Source organism: Belonocnema kinseyi, chromosome 9 (assembly GCF_010883055.1).
Source record: "Belonocnema kinseyi isolate 2016_QV_RU_SX_M_011 chromosome 9, B_treatae_v1, whole genome shotgun sequence".
Lineage (NCBI taxonomy): Eukaryota > Metazoa > Arthropoda > Insecta > Hymenoptera > Cynipidae > Belonocnema > Belonocnema kinseyi.
Genome location: NC_046665.1, coordinates 81,659,177 through 81,681,360, shown reverse-complemented (window position 1 = coordinate 81,681,360; position 22,184 = coordinate 81,659,177). Strand labels below are relative to the sequence as shown.

At 27.8% G+C, this 22,184-nt stretch overlaps 2 protein-coding genes across 3 annotated transcripts in view; both read right to left on the bottom strand.

Annotated features, from left to right (window-relative positions):
- LOC117180404 (C3 and PZP-like alpha-2-macroglobulin domain-containing protein 8) overlaps positions 1-8,446 on the bottom strand; it is a 30,906-nt gene extending 22,460 nt beyond the window's left edge. Inside the window, exon 1 of one of the 2 annotated variants that reach the window (XM_033372904.1) lies at positions 8,271-8,446. In XM_033372904.1, coding sequence (XP_033228795.1) covers positions 8,271-8,283 — 13 coding nt within the window. In that variant the 5' untranslated portion in view covers positions 8,284-8,446. The remainder of the gene's footprint in view (positions 1-8,270) is intronic. The other variant, XM_033372905.1, reaches the window with a different exon arrangement.
- Positions 8,447-11,483: 3,037 nt separating this feature from the next.
- On the bottom strand, positions 11,484-20,886 carry LOC117180403 (sorting nexin-2). Its single transcript, XM_033372903.1, has 7 exons — positions 20,727-20,886; positions 19,251-19,499; positions 16,186-16,432; positions 15,906-16,070; positions 15,699-15,820; positions 12,222-12,521; positions 11,484-12,112 (listed from the first exon to the last, which is right to left on the bottom strand). Exons 1-7 carry the CDS (start codon positions 20,829-20,831, stop codon positions 11,765-11,767), a joined length of 1,536 nt encoding a protein of 511 aa, XP_033228794.1. The 5' UTR covers positions 20,832-20,886; the 3' UTR covers positions 11,484-11,764.
- Between the last annotated feature and the right edge of the window lie 1,298 nt (positions 20,887-22,184).

Genomic DNA, 22,184 nt, shown 5'->3' with positions numbered 1-22,184 from the left:
AGAGCTCCAAGGAGATTATGTTGAAAAATAAAAAAAAATTTACCCAAAAAAATTGTTTTTATACTTCATTCTAAGGACTTATTGAACTACCCTCGTATTACATTAATAATCATTTATTTAAAGAGATAGGCTATTTCTTGAATTCAATTTATTTAATTTTTTTTAAGTAAAAATTTGTTTTAAATATTTATCTGTATTATTATTGATTGTCTTTATTGATTTCAAATCGACACGCGCTTTCCGAGAAATGCGCAGCTTAAAAAGTTTCTTACAGCGCGCACATCGACACAAGGCCGGGGCAGCCAATGAACGTCGCTTAACAAAAATAACCTATCGACTCGCGGTATAGGTGAGGACCCCTCCAGCATTGAAATTATTGAATCTATACGTTTTGAGGCCCTTGAAATAGGCGAGACTTCCGTGTATTGTGAACCTTTTAAGTTCAGTCATTCTAACAAGTCTAAAAATGATATATGCTTTCTAATTGGAAACTTTGAAACTTGAAGCGCTAACCCTCGCCCCCCACCCCCCGCCCTTTTACCGATGTACATTTTTCCTTGTAACTGGAATTTAAAAAAAAATCCACTTCGGGCCTCCATATCATCTTCATTTGGTTCAATTATAAGAGAATCGTGCATATAGTTCATTTAAGATTTTTTTTGTTTGCAAAAAAATTGACTTTAAGTATACCTTCTTGGTGGACACACCCAGGGTACCAGGGTACCCACCATAGAAACATTCAATTTTTAGTGGATTATAACTTCTTTATCAAGATATTTGACTTATTTACGTGAAATGGGTTCAGCGATGATAGTATACATGAAATTTAGGATGATAAAAACCTTTTTTCTTCACATTCTTGACATCTGTGTTTACACATCCGCACCACCGAAAAAGACGATTTGTACTGACTACAGCGATGTCGCAAGCTGTACCCACTCACGGCAACACCTTCGCTTCTCCTTTTAAACGAGCTACAGTGTGTATATTGTTTTAGAAATGCCTCTAGCACTTACTTCTGATGTTGATTTATTGGAATAAACGAAAAAAAAAGATTCGTATCGCATACATATTGAAAAAGTTGAAGAAAGAGAGGTGGGTACATGGGTACCCTGGTTGTGCGGAAAACGTGGATAAATTTGGGTGTGCATATAAGGGTTAAAAATTGAAAAATTCGGTTTTGCGAGTTTTTGGCGCTAATTATGATTTTTTGCAGCTTTTTAAAACGATATGTTTCTTAATAAAATAATTAATTCAATAAATAATATATTTATTAGAAATAATTATTAAAACAATGTAATCATATTTATAATAATATTCTCGTAGAATAATGCTGAGAAGTTGCAGTTTTTCTAGAATTTTCCACTTTTGGTCCACTTTTCAATTAAGAGTGAGGTAATAATTAATTTACGTCAAAAAATATAATTTTTTATAGAATGAAGTAATACTTTTAATAATATTCTGTTCGAATAAGGCTAGCAAGTTGCGGTTTTTTCTGAAATATTTTACTTTTTGTACCTATTCACTTAGAGCTTGGTCAAAATTAATTAAATTTTTTTTTAATATTTAACAAATTATTATTGATTATAACTCTCTTCTCCTATAGTAACGCTAGATATTTGCGATTTTTTGTTTAAATTTTCAGTTTGTCAACTTCTAACTCATTAAGTAATAATTGATCCAAGATAACAAACATAATTGTTTATAACTATATTCTCTCATTTAATTTTTAGAAATTTGCGATATACAGTTATTTTTTTATTTATGAACTTCTCAGTTGTGAAAAAGTAATAAATAAAGTAATAAATAAACAATAGAGAGAGAGTCGTGTTTTAAATAATCTCTTTTTTTAAATATATTTTTCTGAAATAAAAGAAATATTTAAAATATCCTTTAAATTTTCTATATGGATCATATTAATGGTAATTTTTTCATGAAGTTGTAACTAAGCACCTTTTTGTTTAAATTAATGTTAATATTTATTATTTGTTCCTTCCTAAAAAATCAAAGAAAATCTGAAAATTTTATAGAAACCGCCTTAACTTTCTAGCGTTACTCTAAGAAAAGATTGTGATAAAAAATACTAATTTTCTTAAATAATTATTTTGTTTAAATTGATTTAATTATTAGCTTGCTTTAAGACCTAAGTGAACATTAGACTAACACTGAAAAATTTCAGAACAAATACAACTTTCTAACATTATTCCAAAAGAATATTATTATAAATATTGATATATTGTTTAAACCATTTTTTCTGTTAAATTTAGTTGATTATTGCCTTACTCATATTGAAAAGTTATAAATAATTTGAAAATTTCAAAAAACCCGCGACTTTCTATCTCTATTCTTACAGAACATTGCTAAAAGCAATAATAGATTGTTTGAACAATTTATGTGAACATCTAATTATCAGTTTAAAGTAGTATATTTTATGCATTAGAAGCAATTTGTATTTGAAAAGCCGCAAGATAAAAATAAAACAATAATTAGTACCAAAAAGTTACAAAACCCCATTTTTCCCTTACGAGCTTTTTTTGGGACCCTAGAAAACTGATTTATGGGGATGAAATTTGAAAAGGAACTATTTATTTGTATTCCATAGCTAATTGTGAAGAGGAATGTTGAGTTTTAACTCGACTGATATCTAATAGTAACGATTCTGAATCAAATTTACAACAACAAACTAATTTTCTTATGGGAAATACGTGTTAAACTTTATTGGACTTGCAAAACTTCTAAATATAATTTGTTAACGCATTTATTTGTGTTTTGGATTCAAAAAAATTTATAGGCGATATGCCTGAAAATTCAACTACAAAATCTTTGATTAACTTATGGGTAAACCCTCGATAATTTCTCGGATAAAAACGATGAGAAAAAAATTTGCTAGTCTCCAGGATGCGGAGCGTATCATGACAAATATAATTGGATGATAAATTAAGTTAGTTGTGTTCGAAAATCAAAATTTAATGAGCCGGATAATTGATCCATGGCGAATCGAGTTTGAGATACGTCATTGAAGTTATGTTTGTGTCGTCACGCTTATTTCTGTAAGAATGACGCGAGGCAAGGCCTGTTTCTCCAATATGCAATGCTCATGTATTCTGTTATGCGCAACCCTGCAATTTACTTGTAAATGCCTTTGCTATCATGTCAGACTTGACCGCTTAAATGTAATCTTCGACCTGGTATCATTCCGAAGCACATACAATAATGGGAAATGTGCTTTTCTGCCCACGCGGGACATTATTGATAATTTTAGCTATGTAGATTCTGCAAGATCCAGAAACTAGCACCATTGTAATTTAAGACGAATATTTAAAGAGGCCAATCTAATGTAAAGTTTTGAAAAAATATTCTCATTCTTTTGGAGAAACAACATTATTTTCTCGGCCCATAACAATTGTCTTTTGAAACAAATTACTTTCAGTTAGCAGCGAGCAACATTAAAAATATAAACAATTTAAGGAGAAAAATTAAAAATCGATTATTAAACTAATTTTTAAATACTAGGGGGTTTCAAATTTTTGAAACAATAATTAATCATTTCGAATTGAAATTGCTTGACACTAAAAAAAAAGATTGACATTTTTTTATTAAAAACGTTTCCAATCAAACAGTTTTAGATTGGGTAAAATTTTGAAAAAAAATGTCAATCTTTCAAACTTGCATCATTTCTAAATAAAAGCGCTTAAAATTAAATCATTTTTAAGTGTTTGAAATTTAAGTTTCGAAAATAGGAAATTTCAAAATGTTAAAAATTCAATAATTTCAGATTAGAAATTTCAAAAATGGATCATTTAAAATTTAAATAACTTCAAATTGTACAATTTCTAATTAAAAGCGTTTAAAGTTAAATCATTTATTACAATTATCTTTGGAAGCGATTAGAATTTGACAATTTGAAATTGAAAAATGAATTCAATGTTTCAAAGTCAAAGCTTCTGCAATTCTAGGATTTTAAATTGTTTTATTTTTAAAAAATTATTTAACATTAAAACTGATTAGACAAATTTGTGTAAGATAAAAAAATAAATTCACCGTTATTTGCACAGTTAAAAACAAAAACATTTTCATTAATAAGCATTGAAACTTTAATTAATCTAGAAAAACGTTCAAAATTAAGTAGTATTTTTAAATGGGAAGTATTACAAATTAAAAAATTAAAACTTGCGAAAGGGAAAAGGTCAGCGATCAAAATGAAAATTCAGAACTCTAAAATTGTACCCACACAAAATTAGAGAAATCGTTCAATAATTACTGAGGTATCAATTTAAAATTTTTATTTTTTTATTTTAAAAAGCACAATTTTTAACTATTTAATTTAAAATCGTTTAATTTTTAATTATTCATTCGGCATTATTATTCATTTTTTAAATGAATTTTTGGAATAGCACAAGTTTTAGTCTCTCGATTCGAAATTCTTTTCATTATTCTAGTTGGATTTGAAATATTCAATATTTTGGAATATTTTCAGATACGAAATAATTCACTTTTCATTGGTTAAAAATTATTCGTATTTTTAAGGCTGGAATTTGAAAAATTAGTTTTTTTTTTTATTTTAAAAAGCACAATTTTTAACTATTTAATTTAAAATCGGTTAATTTTTAATTATTCATTCAGAATTATTATTCATTTTTTAAATGAACTTTTGAAATAGCACAAATTTTAGTCTCTCCATTCGAAATTCTTTTCATTATTCTAGTTGGATTTGAAATATTCAATATTTTGGAATATTTTCAGATACGAAATAATTCACTTTTCATTGGCTAAAAATTATTCGTATTTTTAAGGCTGGAATTTGAAAAATTTGTTTCTTATTTTTTTTTTATTTCTACAATTCCGAAGAACTAAGCAAATCAGAACATTTTCTACGTTCCAAAATATATAAATATATAAATAAGAATATATAAATCTGAAATTATGAAATATGATTATTAAGGCTCTCAGTTAAAAATTATTGTACAATATCATCAGCCAATTCTCAATCTAAATTTGAAATATTTCAGGGTGGCCTCTGGAGACAAAAACAAGTATGAAGAACCCTATCGTTATTGCCGTGAAATGAACATTTTTCTAACTGACATTAAAAGAGTTATAAATCGTCGAACAAGAAAGTATCGGCTCAAAACTTACTTAATGGTTATTTTTGAGAATAAATAATAAAAGGTCGTTTCTTTAACATTATTTCAAAAAAAGTCAAAATTATTTCTGACCCTCCATGTTTGACCTCCTTGCTTTTGAAGCAAAAAAAAATTAGTTTCCGAAGACCACAAAAATTAAACTATTTTACAATTGAGCATGCAAAACTATAATTATGAAGTGAAATTATAGAAATTTAAAAGATGATAAAAATGAATAATGAGTATCGCGTCATGTGATATCAAGTGAAATTCAAAGTGATTGTATACATTTTTTAATCCTTAGAGGGGCACACATCCAAATAAAGCAAAATATATTTTTGGCTGAAAAAAAAATCATGAGTGATTTTGAAACAATACAAAATAGGAATTAAATATTTACAAAGCCTCAGTGATAATTTAATTGTTAAAAAAAAAATACAATCCGTGTGGTCAGTGACCTCAAGTGTCCTTTAAGTATTTAAGGGTTAAATACAAAATGTGATTTCTGTAAAAAATTACTGCAATTGACACCATTATAAATTAAAGAACGTTTAATGTTTTGAATCATTAAAGTATAAAAACGTTGAAAATAATATTCTTTCTAAATGGAAATTTGCAAAATTATTCAATTAAAACTTAAAAAGTTACCAAATTAAACTGTTTTATTCAAATTTTTTAAGTTTTAATCTAAAATAGGTCAATTTAAAATCGTCCAGTTCGAAATTAGAAATTGCTTCTTTAAAATTACTCTATCCTACCTTTCAAGGGAAGAGTAATTTGCAACTGCAAATCTATTGTTTAGAGAAGAGACTCAATTATCGTATCAGCGTAAAATTGACACAATTGCGCAACGTGCGAATTATTGTCAAGGTACATATCGTTGTAATTAACTGATCATCAAGATTTATTCTCATTTGTAATTACTTTTTTAAAACATTTTGAACCTGCTTTAAATTTTGAATGAATCGAAAGAACAAAATTCCTCTCAATAAAATCAATTTAATTTCTGGACTCTTGCGTATATTTTTGGAAAGATAAACAAACTTTGGCCATCGATTAGAGTTCTAAGAAATGTTTGAATTTCTCGATTCCGGAAAGTCAAAAACTCTTCAGACATAGAAAATGTTAATTGCCGATAACCGACGAGAGGACGTTGAGAGTTACGAAACAATTAATTAATAAAGCAAGAATCGCATTTTGCAAGGCTGAAGGACTTCAAGGCGGATGATGACAACTTAGAATAGAATAAATGTTCAGGCGGCACATAAATTACTTTGATAGAGTTTTTATTATTTAATTTTGCAACGAAAATTCCTTAGATGCCAAAGATAGCAATGAATAACATGTTTCCAATCTAAATGAAACATAGCACGACCTTTTCGAGAACTTCAATACTCCTAAAAATAAGACAAATAGATCCTCTTTTCAAATATCTATGTCATTTTAAATGAACTATTTCAAAATTAAATTACTCATTGCAGATTAGAGAAAATGTTTTCAAATTTCTGGGTCTGAAATTTTCATTCCAATTCATAATGAAAATAATCTATTCAGGAATGAGCAGGTGGGTTTATTTACATCTTTATCGGATCAAGAAAACTGAAACATACACTGATTAACTTTGAGAATCAAGATTTGATTTGCCTAAACCAAAGCCACATGTTTCACCTCTATGATGACAATATTATTTCATAAGAGCAATTATAACCATCTGGGATTAACATTCTTAGCAAACAGAATAAATTTAATTGTTTTGCATTTTTCATTAATTTAAATCGGTTGACTAATAGACATTTACATTTATTATTGAAAATTAGTTCTGGATGTTTGAATAAAACGTGATTCAATCTCCACCCCTTTAATTTGAAATTGTAAAATTTTGAAAACATTAATCTAAAATTATATAATAAAAATAAATTAGTTCCGAATTTGTTCAATTTGAAGGCTTTCAAACTTTTATTTTAATTTCAATTTTTAAATTTTATATTTTTAAATAGATTATTCTATTTTTATGTTATGATTTGCCATAGGATCCAGAAATAACTGCTTGATTTATTTATAAGTCAACAGATATTAAACTTGCGTGAACCAAACAAAAATCAAGAATTTAGCTTATTAATAATGTTTAATCTCGCATAATTCAATATGTCTCTTGAGCATAACTAGGTCCAAACAATACATTTTTTCAAACCTTAGATAAAGAAACATATAATTTTTCAAAACAATTAACAGTTATACAGGTGGAAGCTGAAGAATTTTAGATCGTTTAAATTTAAACGTTGAAATTTGACATTTTCAATATTTTGCAGTATGAAGTATGTATGTATAAAAAAAAAACATTTTTAATGGTTCAATTTGGGACGCTTTTATGTAAGAATTATTCAATTTCGTTAATATAAAATTATCTAATGTATGCTTTATTCTCAAACTGTATACATTTGAACGATTTAAATATTTGAAACCATACAATTTTGAACATTTTAGTATTTCTAATTATTACATTTAGTATTTCCAATTCTAATCGGCTACAAATAGTAAATTATTTCATAGCAAATCCATCAAAGTTCAAATTTTCAAAATAACGGTTTTTTTAATTTTCAAATTGAAATAATTTAAGATAATATTTCAAAAATTTCAACAATAGGAATACGACTGGATGCAAAAAGACCCTATGAATGGAATTACTGGGATATTTGTGAAAAACGGATAGCCATATTCTTTCTACAAGATCGTAACTGTTATTTCACCGGTCATTGTCCGGTTTTGGCTCGAAAACGTAAAAACTAGAAATGAAACTTGATTTTTTCTTGTAAAAATATATCAAGAATAAAGTATTCAATTCCAGCTAATAAAAAGAATTGAAGGTCCAGGAATACGTGACAAAAATTCGAAAGTATGTGTCTGGTTATTTTAGCGGCGACGTAACCATCTCAATTCTTTACCTACATGGTCAGATATCTAATTTTAAAGGCAGTCGCTACGTCTACTGAAATTTCGGTACAAATGGTCGCAGGGTTTTTCAATGCGAATAGCAGGACCTGCAAAAGGGACTATCTGCCCTGAAAATTCGGTACAAATAGCCGGATTTTTTCGGTACACACAGCCACTGCCATTTAAAAGAAAAGAATAATATATATTTTCACTTACTGCGAATCGACATGATGAAAATTCAACTTTGAACAAGATTTTAAAAGCAACAATGAGACTATCACTGAGAAGGAAATCCGCAGACTAAATGGAAAATCTAAAACTGTGTAGTGTCTCCAACTCCAACTGAAGCTGAACTGAGTCGGCGAGAATGTTGTGAATTCTAGAGAGAGGGGCAATATTTTCGCGACTGACGCATCCTTTTCCGACGGCAGGTACACATGCGCAAAACCCATAGACAATTCGAAGATACACAGTTGGATGATGACCCAATTAAGTTGGATGGACGCAGGAACTTAGTTCATGAATTTAAAATTGCAGTCTGGAGTTCCAGATTAAGATCAGTTCGAAAGGAATTCGGAAATCTGAATAGATTATAGTACATATCCAAAATGAACCGAATTGACGTAGAAACTTTGTGCGTACTTTAAAAATTTTGGGTTGCCAACGCGAACTTAGGGTCCGTAATTAAATTATTTAACTACCCAGGGTGGGGTGAGACAATTTGTTACGATTTGTTACGGCAGAGTGAGAGGGGGATTTTTCACTCATGTACGAAATTTTCGCAAATTCGCACAAACTTTCTCCAGAAGTTACTATGCGTTTAGATATAAATTTTATTATTGGGTTGAAAATTTAACAATGTTCTTAAAAAGATATCTTTTTTAGTTGCAAATTCAACTGTTTTGTTCAGAATTCGTCGTCTTTTTGGGTTAAAAATTCAACTATTTTCGTATAACATTAACCTTATATCCCTGGCGGACCGAAGGAACCGAATGGAGCCTCTACAAAGTACCCGTAAGGACCCCATTGGGCCCCCATTCGGTTCCTTTTTAAAAAACTAAAAAAAAAACAGCAAAATCAACTTTTAAATTGTTAAAATTCGGATTCTACGTTCAAATTTGCATTAGGAACTCACGGAGTAATCGCAATACTTTTTCTTGCAGCGTTAAAAACTTTAAAAAATAAAATACGTGTCATTTGCATGGGCCGAAGCGCCTTCAAGTGCATCTTCTTTTAGTAGCAGTTGATAAGCGTTCCGTCAGAAACTTATGCTAGCGTCACGTCGTGGAAACCTCAGACAACAACGCTGCGTTGCAAGTGAGAAAGAATTTTAGTTTTAAACTTCGCGCGCAACATACTACTTGAGATATTATGGATGCGCTTGAAGTCACCTTCTGCAGAAGTTAATAACATTTTTTTTAATTTTTAACGCTGCAAAAAAAGTATTGCCATTGCTCCGTGAGTTTCTAATAGAAAATTTAACTTAGAATCCGAATTCCAACAGTTTAAAAGTTGATCTTGCTGGCCCGACAGGAATTTTGTTTAAAATTCATATTTAGTTGCCGAAACCTTTTTTGGGTGAAAACACTTTATTTGAAAATTTGTCTTTGCTTTAAAAATTCACCTGTTTTGTAGAATTTTCATTTTTATTGGATAAAAATGCAACTGTTTGGTTGAAAATTTAACAATCTTGTTAAAAAGACATAGTTTTGGTTAAAAATTCGAATATTTACCAGAAAATAAAACTATTTTGTTAAAGTCATACTTTTTTGTTGAATGTTTGATTATTTCGTAAAAAATTTACTTTTTGTTTAAAATTTATATTTTGGTGTTGAAAAATGAACTGTAATCTTTTCCGGATGAAAAATAAACGTTTAAAAAAAGTTTGTCGTTTTTTTATTAAAAATTTATCTGTTTTATTACAAAGTCCATCTTTCTTGTATAAAAATGCAAATATTTCGTAGAGAATTCAACTATTTTGTTAAAAATTTCATCCTTTTTGGTTGAAAAAATTCCTCTTTTGATCTTAAAAAGTCAACTGGAATCTTTTTTGGATGAAAATTCAAATAAATATAACATTTTTTTTATTAAAAATGTATATGTTTTAAGAAAAAAGTTATCTTTTTTCGATAAAAATTCAACTATTTGAAAGATAATTCAACAATTTTGTAAAAAAGTTATCCTTTTTGGTTGAAAAATCATCTTTTTGGATTAAAAATTAAATTTCTTTCTCAGAAACTTATTTCTTGTTTGAAAATTAAAATTTTTACTGAAAGGGTCAACTAAAATCTTTTTTACAGAAATTTCAAATATTTTTTTGAAAATTCATCTTTTTCATTTAAAAATGTTTATGTTTTAGTAGAAATTTCATTTCTATTTTATGAAAATGCAACTTTTTGGTTAAAAACTCTTCTTCTTTGCTTGAGTATTCAACTATTTTGTTTGAAATATTTGGTTGAATTACTTTGTCAAGAAATCATTTTTTCGGTGAAGATTGATATTTTTAGTAAAAAATTAATTTTTTTTAATGATCTATTATGTTGAAAAATTAATATTTTTCTCTTTAAAATCCAATTACTTGGGTAAAAGTGAAATTACATTGTTAAAATCTTTTTTTTATTGACGGCTTACATCTGGTTGAAAACTTAATTGTTTAGTGGAAAGGCCTTGTTTTGATTTAAAATTAATTTTTTAATTGAAAACGTATGTTGGCTTGAAGCTTCAACAATTGAGATAAAATTTTATTTCTTTTTTGATTGAAAAATCTTTATTTGTTGAAAATTTCTTTTTTTTTGTATAAATTAAATCTTGCTTGATTAAACTACAAATCATGACACTTTTTTGTAGGGAATTTCTCTTTTTAGGTTGAAAATTCCACTATTATGTTAAAATTTTCATTATCTTGTTGAAAATTCAAGTATTTTGTTGAAAATTTATATTTTATTGTAAAAAGGGCATTTTTTGGTTTAAAATGAATTAATAAATTCGAAAGTTTGTAGAGGGAGACGGGGAAGTCTTAGAGAGGGCCTAGAATCCGTTACGTAATTTAAGTATGGCCTCTTATATAATTTAAAAATAAACTATAAAATCCAAGTATATTAGAATTAATTGGCTAGAAATTTATTTCGCTATTTTAAATGAACTAAGATAAATTTCAAATGAACTCGGAAATCCCAATATAGTATCAGTTAATAATATCAATTGAACGAAATGAATTAGAAACTTAGTTTTGCGATAGTAACGAAAAACTGAAAAGTCCAAATTTTCAAGAAAGAAGACCAGTGAACAGTTTTGTACAACTGAATTTTATTGTCGAATAACAATATCTAAAAGATATATTATACTTATAGTGATAATAGCAATGATAATTTACTTTCAATTTATACACAAAGTATAATTTTCCTCGCATGTACAATGTACCCGTTCTAATTTCTAATTCAGAGAGACATTTGCAGTATAATTACAAATTATAAATACTTGACTTTATATTTAAAAAATGTATGCGTTAATTAGATCCATCGAATATCAATTCGCTTAAAACCTACCAATATCTTGGGAATGACGAATATCCTCGTGTTTGAAGCGTTTAGAACGCATCATCTCAATTTCTCATCTTATCTATTGCATTGCACAATCTTCTTTTATACACACACGTAACCCAGCAGGTAAACTTCAATAAAAAATATTCTCTTAGAAATTACATGGAATATTCACGCGACGGCGCGTGCCTCAGGTAAAAAGCTCTCCCAATGCTGAATTAGTTGATTCTGATGCTTCAGCATATTCTCCAGATATTGTATTAATTGTTTCTTGAAATCATCGACTCTGATCAATTCAAATCTCTCCACTTCTTTCTTTATCATCTGGGAAATTTTGTCGAATTCTTCTTGTCCTCTCTCGACTTTCGACTCCCATTCGATGACCTCGGTCGCTGCCTGATTTGTTTTATCGCTGCGACCTGTTTGTTCGAGTCTAGCTTTGTGCTCACGTTTCTTGTTCAGCATCATCTGTGCGTGCTGCCAGTTTTGAAATACCTTTACTCGCTCGTGGAACACCTCCTGTAATTCGAAAAAAAAAAAAACACATTAAACATTTCATCATCAGTAGATTATCGTTAAAATAATTAATTAGAAGTTATTTTTATTATCATATATCTGCATTCTTCACCTTGATTGCTGTAATCAAAGAAACGTATTCCCTGAGCATTTCTGCGAATTGATAAAGATCACTATTGCTTTGTGCTTTTCGGACGACCTCAATTTTCTCCAAGGTCTCTGCTAATTGTGCCAAAGCTCTTCCAAGAGCAGCTCCTTGTTCGCCATGACCAAGTACTGCAACAGCTTTCGCAGTCGCACCTGTGCAATTCGCCAACTCTCGTCTCTGATTTGTCAAGTTTTCTACAGCGGAATGCAAAGCTCTCAATTGAGTATCCAGAGAATCAATCTGCGTCGTTCTTTCTTCGAACCACTGCAATAAACAAATCGATTTCTTAGATTTATGGTAACCTGGTGGTACAAATGACAACTGAAAGGTCAGCGATTAGCAAATTATATGAAAGTCTAATAATCAGGGTGGCAGCTAAAATGCAATACAAAAATTACCGTTTTCCCCGGTTTGAAAACTTTTTTCTGTCTACCAAAATGAATAAATTCAAGCTCTTTACAGCTAAAATTCTTTCATTTGAAGTATTACATTATATAGTTTATAATTTCTAAACCTCGTTTCAAACAGAAAAACTTTTAAATTAGAATTGTAAAATTAGAATTTTTTTATTTTTAAGTTGTCAAATTAAAACTCAAAATTATTATTCGAAAATTTTAACCATTCGCAACTTTTCGACAAATTATTCAACTATTGGGGGTTTAAATTAATTAAAGTTCCATTTTAAATTGTTTAATTTTGGATACTTTATTACAAACAACATATTTGTCATTTCTAAACCAAGTCAAATATTTTCCGATTTTTAAAAGATTAATTTCTTGAAGTCTTCAATTAGAAAATGATTAATAATCTATAAGGCTTCAATATGAATATTACAATTACCTAACTATTAAAGTTTTCAATTTGAAAAAGTACAATTTCAGGAAACATAGCGCAAAAGGAGCTCAAAAAGGGAAAATAGGGCAATTTACTCACAAAAAAAGGGGGGAAATATTAAAAAATTATTCTCACATGTCGAAAAAAATAAGCAATCCTTTTATAAGAAATTTTAAATTTTAAAATAATTGTCAAAGATTTTTCAATTACTTCTGCCATTAAAGAATTTATTTTTGAATATTGAATATATTTAGGGCGTTGGAAATCCATTCACCGTGGTATAAAAAAGGCCGCGAAAAATTAAATTAGTTAACTACACAAGTTTTATATGTTTACTAGAGCGAAGCAAATATGCTCAAATTAATCGAATCGTTTGAACTGTAGGACAAAAATTTGAGGGTCGCCATCCAAAACAAGGAAAGAACAAACATTTAAAATAGGTATAATATCAGTTAATAATATCAATTGAACGAAATTGGCTAAAAACTTAGTTTGCGATTCGAAAAGTGCAGTCTGAAGGTGTGAACTAAAATTAAAACAATTAATATTTTACTAAAACACTAAAAAATCCAAATTTTCAAGAAAGAAGACTAAGTGAAAAGTTTTGTACAAAAATGTCTGTTCTCGTTTTTAAATCTATAATTTAACATTTTTTAAATTAAACAAAAATTCTGCCTTATTTAGAATTTTGTTGTAAATGTACAAAAGCATTTTTTTTTTTATTAATTGTTTTTCGTGGTGTATATAACGTTCTAAAATCGCAAACAAAAAATAAAATAATAGAAAACCTAAATCAGGAGCAACGTTTTTTTTTCGAAAAAGCAAAATGATCAAATGTTTCTTTGGTTCCAGCTGAATAAATTTCAGGTTCGGCATATTCAACTTTTTTTTAAAGTGTGTATAAGACTCAATTAAAAAAACGGTTTTTGCACATTTTCAAAAAATGTGTTATTGAGCAAAAAAATTATTTTTTAATTTGGTACTTTTTCATTATTGTTTACTAGTAAAAACTGTAATAATGACAAATTCGTCATAATTTTGTAACCAAAAGGAAATATTTTGAATTTTAAATCGTTAAATTTTATTGATTAAATTTTTTTTAACTTTTGTCGAATGCCAAACCACAAGTTTTTTCCCCCTCAGATTAAACGATTTATTTTAGCCTTTTCATCTCGCCCTTCTCTTCAGTGAGCTTAAACTCAAATTAAAAATTGCTCAAGTTAGAAAATTTAACATTGCAGTTGATAAATTTGGAATAGTCCATTTTTTTACTTAGGTCATTAACTTTGCCCATTTTAACTAAAAAGTGAATCTTTTAATACATATTTAAAAAGCACTATATTTTTTGTAACTATTCCCATTTTTTATTGGATAACAACTTCTGTTTCCAGTTTTCACATTTTCAACATGCTTTAACATATTTCAGATACAAATCTTATTTTAAGTGTATTTTTAATGGTTCAGCACTGAAACAGTGTATATTATTTATCCATAAATAATTCATTTAAGTGCTATAATTACTTTAATTAATATTGAATAATGGACAATCTGACTAATTGCAGAGAATTTTTAGTGCAATACAAATATTGTATTTTCAAATATCGCATATTTAAAGATAAAAGGGGAAACTAAGAAAAAAACTGAAAGACTGTTCATCCTGCAATTTCAAACGAGTTCAATTTTCAACGTCTCTATTTAGTTATTATTCAATTTTAAATATTATAGTTTAATTTTTTAAATATTTTATTATTTTATGTTTACGTTTAATCGATTTGAAACGCTTTTAATTTGTAATTGTTCAAGCCTAAAAAACTGTCGCATAGAAAGGTTTTCTACTATTGTTTTTAAATTGTTGTCAAAAATACATTTACTAGTATTTCCCAGTTTTCCCAGTCCAGTGGCCACCCTGAAAATTTATAAACGAAAGTTGGCGGCATTACAGAGCTAGATAAACAACAAAATCAGAATTTTTCCGAAAAACGAAAAAACATGATATAAAACTTAAATCGCTATTTAAAGAAAAAATAAAAGCAAAAGTTTAAATTTCACAGGTTTTAAAAATCAGCTTTCGGTAGCAATTAAATATCAATTATTCAATTTTTTACCAAATAAAAACTTAATCCTAAGATACGGAGACACTTAGTAAGAATTTAAAAAAATTTTCTATACAACAAAAAATCATTCTGTTCTGAGGAAAAATTTTAATTTACAGTTGACTTTTCTCTGAAAGGCATACAAAATGAAAATTATATATATATTTTTTAAAATTAAAAATGAGAATTTGAAAAAATCCATTTAGCACAATATGTTTTTGTTTTTTATAGAATCTTTCATGCAATAATTTTTGAAAAAAGGTTGGTTATCTAGTTCTCTACTACCACCTTTTAAATATAAACCTGTAAACCCTGAAAGACATCCGAGTTTTTGAAGGCAAGAACTTGAGAAGCTGAAATAAAAATCGTAGACAGCTACTTTGTATCTGGTACGAATTCAACATACCTTACCTTCCTAATGTAAGCAACAGAAAATCAGTCATAACCGGTCTTAATTGATGCGTGCAAAATACATTTTTCGGATCTTAAGAATAGCTTGGAATTTTGAACTTACGGTGTCGTTTTCATCCATTTTGTAAGTGATTTTATTGACAGTTTCTCCTACTTTATTGAATAGCCTCATTACTCCAGCTCCACTCAAGGCGGAAGTGTTGGTTGCTTTTGGTAATTCCATGTCTGGAGAAAATCAAATCCAAATTTATTTTAATCTGAATTATTGCCAACTGTGAATGCTATAAACTTTAGATTCTTTATAACTTACCGGCCTTCAAAAAATCGATGAAATCGGGATCAACTCCAAGAATTGGATGAGCGGCTGTTCGATTCAAATATCTTTCCAATGCCGATCTTCGACGCTCAATAAATTCAGTTGAACTCGAACTTTGTTCCTGGTTCTTGTCACCCGACATCTTTATTTTCGTCATGCCTGAAATTTTTATAAAAATGAAAATAAAAAAAACTAATGAAAATTTTGCAATTCTTTAAAACCTAAAAGAATCATTTTTATGTGATCATGATCAATGATTAATAATCAAATTTACCAATGACGCTTTTTTCTGGAGCGGGTGGAATTATTCTCCCATTTCTAAGATACTTTTCAGTCAGCTTATCGTGGAGACCGAGAAAATCACTAAATCGTCTAACTACGCTGAAACTTCTACTGCGAAAAATAGGCATGTTGGTTTTCGTTTCTACTCGATAGGCAACGTAGGCTCCCATTCCTTCCCCCATTTTCTGTGGAGAAGTCACAGTGATTTTCAAAAATGTGTCCGAAGATTCTGTCGGAACCTAAAACGTAAACAAATTGTATGTTAATAGATATGCGAAGCAGCGTTTTATGTTGAAAAATATGTCACAATAAGTAAAAAAGCAAAATGCTCTTGAAACAGGAGGAAATAGGGTAATTTTTCAAGAAAAATTGGGGAATCATAGAGAATAAATTATTTTTAATTAAATTAATGTAGGCACTATATTCCTAAGATTTCATATCGAAATATATTGCATTTTAAACACAACAGTGGAGGTTTTCAAAAAGAAAGATGAATTTTTAACAAGAGTTTAGTTTTCTAGCTAAAAAGTCTAATGTTTTAGAAAACATTTGACTTTTAAAGACAAAGAAATCAAATTTCAGAGAAAAAAGGTTAATTTTCAACCAAATAGTTGAATTAAACAAAAAAAAGAAAAGAAAAAAGAAAAAAAAATGATGAATTTCTAAACCAATACTTTAATTTTCAACCAAAAAATATGATTTTTTTACCAAAAAATGAATTTTCCATCCAAAAAGACGGATTTTTATTTAAAGAAAAAGAATGTTCAACAAAATAATTAAATTTTCCACCAAACAGTATAATTTTTAACTAAATAACATGAATTCTGTACCAAAAACGTAATAGCGGAACTGTCAATTTAAAATAATTAACTTTCATCCAAAAAAGAAAAAGATAACTTGAAGAAAATATTTGAATTTTCCAACAAAAGAATGACGTTTTCAACTGAATAGTAGAATTTTTAACCCAGAGAGATGAATTCTGGATCGAAAATAGGATAGCAGACTTTTTAATTTAAAATAATTAACTTCTAGCCAAAAAAAAATAACTCGTTAATGAAATAGTTGTGTTTGCAACAAAATAATTAAATTGTCAACCAAATAGTAGAATTTTAAACAAAAGGAGATAAATTCTGGACCAAAAGTATGATAGCAGACTTTTTACTTAAAAAATATTAATTTTCAAGCGGAAAATGTTAATTTTATACCAAAAAACATTACTTTTATACAATACAGTTGAATCTTCATCTAAAAGAGATAAATTCTGAATGAAAAATATTGTAGTAGTCTTTTAAAGAGCGTGAAGTGAGGGATTTCATGAACCGCAGTGAAAATTCTGATTATATAAGATTTCTAGAATGTTTTTTCTAAAATTTTAATGATAAACTATTGATAGTTTTTTACTATTAATATAATTGAATAGAAATTTCCTACATTTTAGAAGATAGGATTTGATAAAAGTTCAGCATGGGTAAGATTGTATAAAGGTTTAATGAGAATCTGTTGATAGAAACGTATATAAAATGTGCTGATAAATTTTGATTTGTAAAAATCTTTTGATTGAATTAGATAGAATTTTTCTGAAATCTGCTGATAGAATTTGATTTGCGAAGTTTTCTTTTTTAATACAATTTTACAGGATTGCTGTCAAATATGCGTTTTAATCACATAAAAAATTCCCGGTCGTTTCCCGGTTCGCAACAATTTTTCACGGTCAATGAAATAAAAAAACTGAGCTGCAAAAAATTTTAAGCAATTTTAAGTTAGAAATACGAAAAATTGAACGATTACATTTTTGTTATAAACTGAACTATATTCTGAATTATTTTCATTTTAAATAGTTTTAAAAATCTTAAAAAGCTTCAAAATTTTATTTTAAAATCTTGAAATATCTTTGAAATTGAAATTTTGAATTTAAATGTTTTCAGAACTTCTAAAAATCTTTTAAAATGAATCGACTTCTTCCGAAATTATTTTTTAAACCCTGCAAAAAAAATAATTTCTTAAAATCCTCCAGGTTTGTTTTTGACAATTTTTGAAATCTTTCCGTATATTCTCTTAAAATTAATTTTTCAAACTAAAAGGTCATTTTCAATTTCCCTAGGAATCTTAACAAACTGTTTTTTTATATTTTTTAAGCCTTTCATAGGCAGTGGCCTATTTTCACCGAAATTTCGGTACAAATAGTCGGATTTTGTCAGTAAACGTAGACACGTCGTTAAAATTACTTGAAATCATTTCAAATTTTTAATTGATTTTAAATCCGTTCAGATCATCTAAATACTTCTTCAACATAGTCGAATTTATATTAAATTTTTTCAAATAGCTTTAAAATTTTGATTGATAAATACTGCTTTTACGTAAACAATCAAATGTTTCTAAATATTAAGCTATTGTTATTTTTCTCCATTAACAAATTTTCAAATTTTGAACTAAAACAATATTGAAACAGTTTAATTTTTAACGTTAAAATCGGTAAATTCTTAAGTTTTGAACGGATACCGAATGGTCTTGTAAAATCTATTATTATTCACTTTTTTATCCGTAATGTATAGTTCAATTCTGAAATCATTACATTTATATTCACATTTTATCAACTAAAAAGGTTTTTTATCCAAAATTGTCGACTTGAAAAGATACTAATTTTTTATTTAATTCTTTAAAAATACATTTTAAAATACTTCAAATGAAAAATGTATGTTTATAAATTAAAACTCAAAATTGAAAATTCGTAACTGAAAGATTTTCGAATTACGCATTGTAACCTGAATGTCATCAAAATAGAAGATAAAAATTAAAATGATTATTTAAAAAGCTGTTGATATTTAACAAGGGCAGATATTTTTCCTAAAAAATTGTAAAATTCCCGGTCAAGAAATTGATTCACTGTCATTTCCCGGCTTTTCCCGGTCACATAAATTTTTCTGATATCCCGATCCAGCGGCCACCCTGTCAATGTATAGAATTTGATTCAATTTCATGATTTTTCTTGATAGAGTCTCAAATTCTATAATTTTCTATACTTTTTTCAGCAGGGTGCTAGTCTCAATTTCAACTTACCTCCTCTAAAGACTGAGACTGTAGGTGTCTGTGTATCGACGTATCATCCGAATTATCGTTTATAGGAACATCCTGTAGATCATCCATATCATTTCCCATGAGAGGACTTAAAGGTCCCCCAGGGGCAGGACTTGAAACTGTAGAGAAAGAATTTTCTTCAACTGCGTCCCTCAACGACAATTTTGGTAATTCAGATTGCGCTCGGGAAACTCCGTTAAACGGAGAAGACGTTTCCAATAGCGATGGGTCCTAAAATTGGTTTAATAATTAAAAAATAATAATAAACGTAATTACTAATTAAGATCTTTTGAAACAAATATTTAATTACAAATTAACTTTAAAATACAACACTGTAAGCAAATTTAATTTAATTTCCGAATAAACTTATTCACGAAACGTTCTTTCGAAACTTTATATGAAACTAATAAATTATTCAGTGATAAGTTATAGATATTTATTTTCGTAAATTCTTTGCATTGCGTAAGGCAATACATCAATTCTCCAAATAGAATACGCATGCGTCTTCTTTATCACTTATCGAAAAACGCCTGGTCAAGAATTGAATTACATATTTCATTATTAAGGTTATAATTATAAAATGTCGATACTTATTACGAAAAATGATTTATTTATTTTCTAAATAACTGCAAATAAAAAGTAACTGTATATTGTTTTTCAATCAAAATGTTTTTCTAACCATGTATACTTTAAAGATATTAAATTAACAAATTCTGGAATAAGTTAAAAAAATATAAAGACCTATTTTTTGAGTCACGACAATGCTTTCAAGTACTAAAGTAAAGAAATTAAGCGAAAGATTATTCTTTAGTTTCCAATTTTCATGGTTTTTATTGTAATTAAAATATATGTATAATTTTAGGTTTTTACGATAAAAGCAGTATAATAATCTGCTTTCATATATAATATTTATTTCTTTTTGAACTATAGCGGATAAATAGATAAAATTACCATAAAAAATAGTGCGGCCAATAATTGGGAAACCCGAAAAAATTCCCAAATATTAAAAAAAAAATACAAAAATGTATAATCGAATACGTCAAACTTTAAAGTTCAATTTCCAACTCAAAATCAAATGCAACACAACGATTAATTATCATAAAATGTCCATGGATTTATAAGTTCCGCACAAGCTAATTAAGATAATTAAAATTCTTTTTAATGATACGGTGCATTCACATTCTGCGAATGACATTTGTAATCAGTTATTTCAATGCCACGTCGCAATTGATCTTTATCTCCGATAATTATTATATTAATTTTAAATTAAACAGGAAATTTGATAAAAATTAAACAAAAGAAAAAAGGAAAATCAATAAAAACTTTAATTAATAACAGATGTGAAATAATCAACGTGAGAGGAAACAAGAGGAACTGCTACTGTCAAAAAGAGCCAGGGGTGGAAAATTGGAATTCTAGGTTATGAAATATTATTTGAGTGTGAAAACTAGAGATTACCTGCATTGCAGATGAAAAAATATCATCATCGTCGTCGTCATCCATATCATTTTTATCGGTATCGACATCTTCGAATAACGGTGGAGGTTCTTTATTCCCGGCCATCTTTAATATTGTGTCCTGTCAACCCAACTAACCCAACGTCTCAACCAGAGGATCTGCCCCCTATGACGTGCCAACTTAAAGTGCTTGAAAGTCTCTTAAGGCAGGCTGGCCAGCCTGTGGCGCCGATTTTTGTTAAGAAATTAATATTGAATAAGAATATAATTATATTTTTTCGATCTTTAATAATCAAATTAAAATTTAGCGTTCTTTTTCCATCACTGAGATTTCTTTTAAGAATATCGGTATTTTGAGAACCATTTTATTTTTTTTTTTTCAATTCAATGGAGTGTTGGTAGCCTTGCTTGATAACAGGGACGTCCATAGGAATTGGATTCTAGTCGCACGTTACGTTTACAAAACGAAAATCTTTATTTTTTATTAATTACCATTTTTTAAAATGTATAAGCAATGGAGTTATTAATTAATTTATGACTTAATGCAATCTAAACTCGAAAAACGCTTGAATTTAAAAGCCTTTAATGAATTAAAATTCTTTCATACAAATTAATTACTTTTTCACGACCTAGTCTCAAGATCCTAATTTTTAAACGAAGTTGGAAACTAATTTTAATTCAAAATTATAGTTTTTAATGCATTTTAAAATAATTCAAATATTAACAATTTTAGACAATTTCGTTATCAAATATTTCAAAATTGCACAATCTTATATGGTAAGCATTGGAAGCCAGTTTTAAATTTAATAATTTTAGTTTCCATTATTCTGAATGGTTCGGTTTCAATTTTCAACTTATAAAATTATATGACTTTAAAATTGTTCGGCATCATGCAATATCACATTGAAAGACTTATAGTTGCACCATTTTTAGTTTAATTTTGTATGGTTACAATTAAATTAATATTTACTTAAAATAATTGAAATTTTAATTGATCTGAGTATAAAGTATAGCCTGGTTATACTGTTGGAGATCATTAATTTTAATATTCAATTCCGTTTAGTTTTTTATGTAATAATAATAAAAATGTGAAATTCTAGAATTTCAGAAGCTTTAATTTGGAAACATTAAATTCAGTTTTCAATTTCAAATTGTCATGTTTGAATCGCTTCAGATTGAAAATTATTTAAATTCAAAAGTTAAAAATGTTTAATTATTCAATTTTGAATTATCTTAATTACAAACAATACAATTTCAATCTCTTTGAATTTTAAATGATACAAATTTCAAATGTTTAATCTGAAAATATTCCATTTTTAATGTTTTATCATTGTTATATTTTTAACATTTTAATGTGAAATGATTATATTTCAAGATTCTTTAATTCAAAATAAAATTTTTCAATTTGTAACGCATTGAAACAGAAATAATACAATTACAACTCTTTTTTTAATGAAAC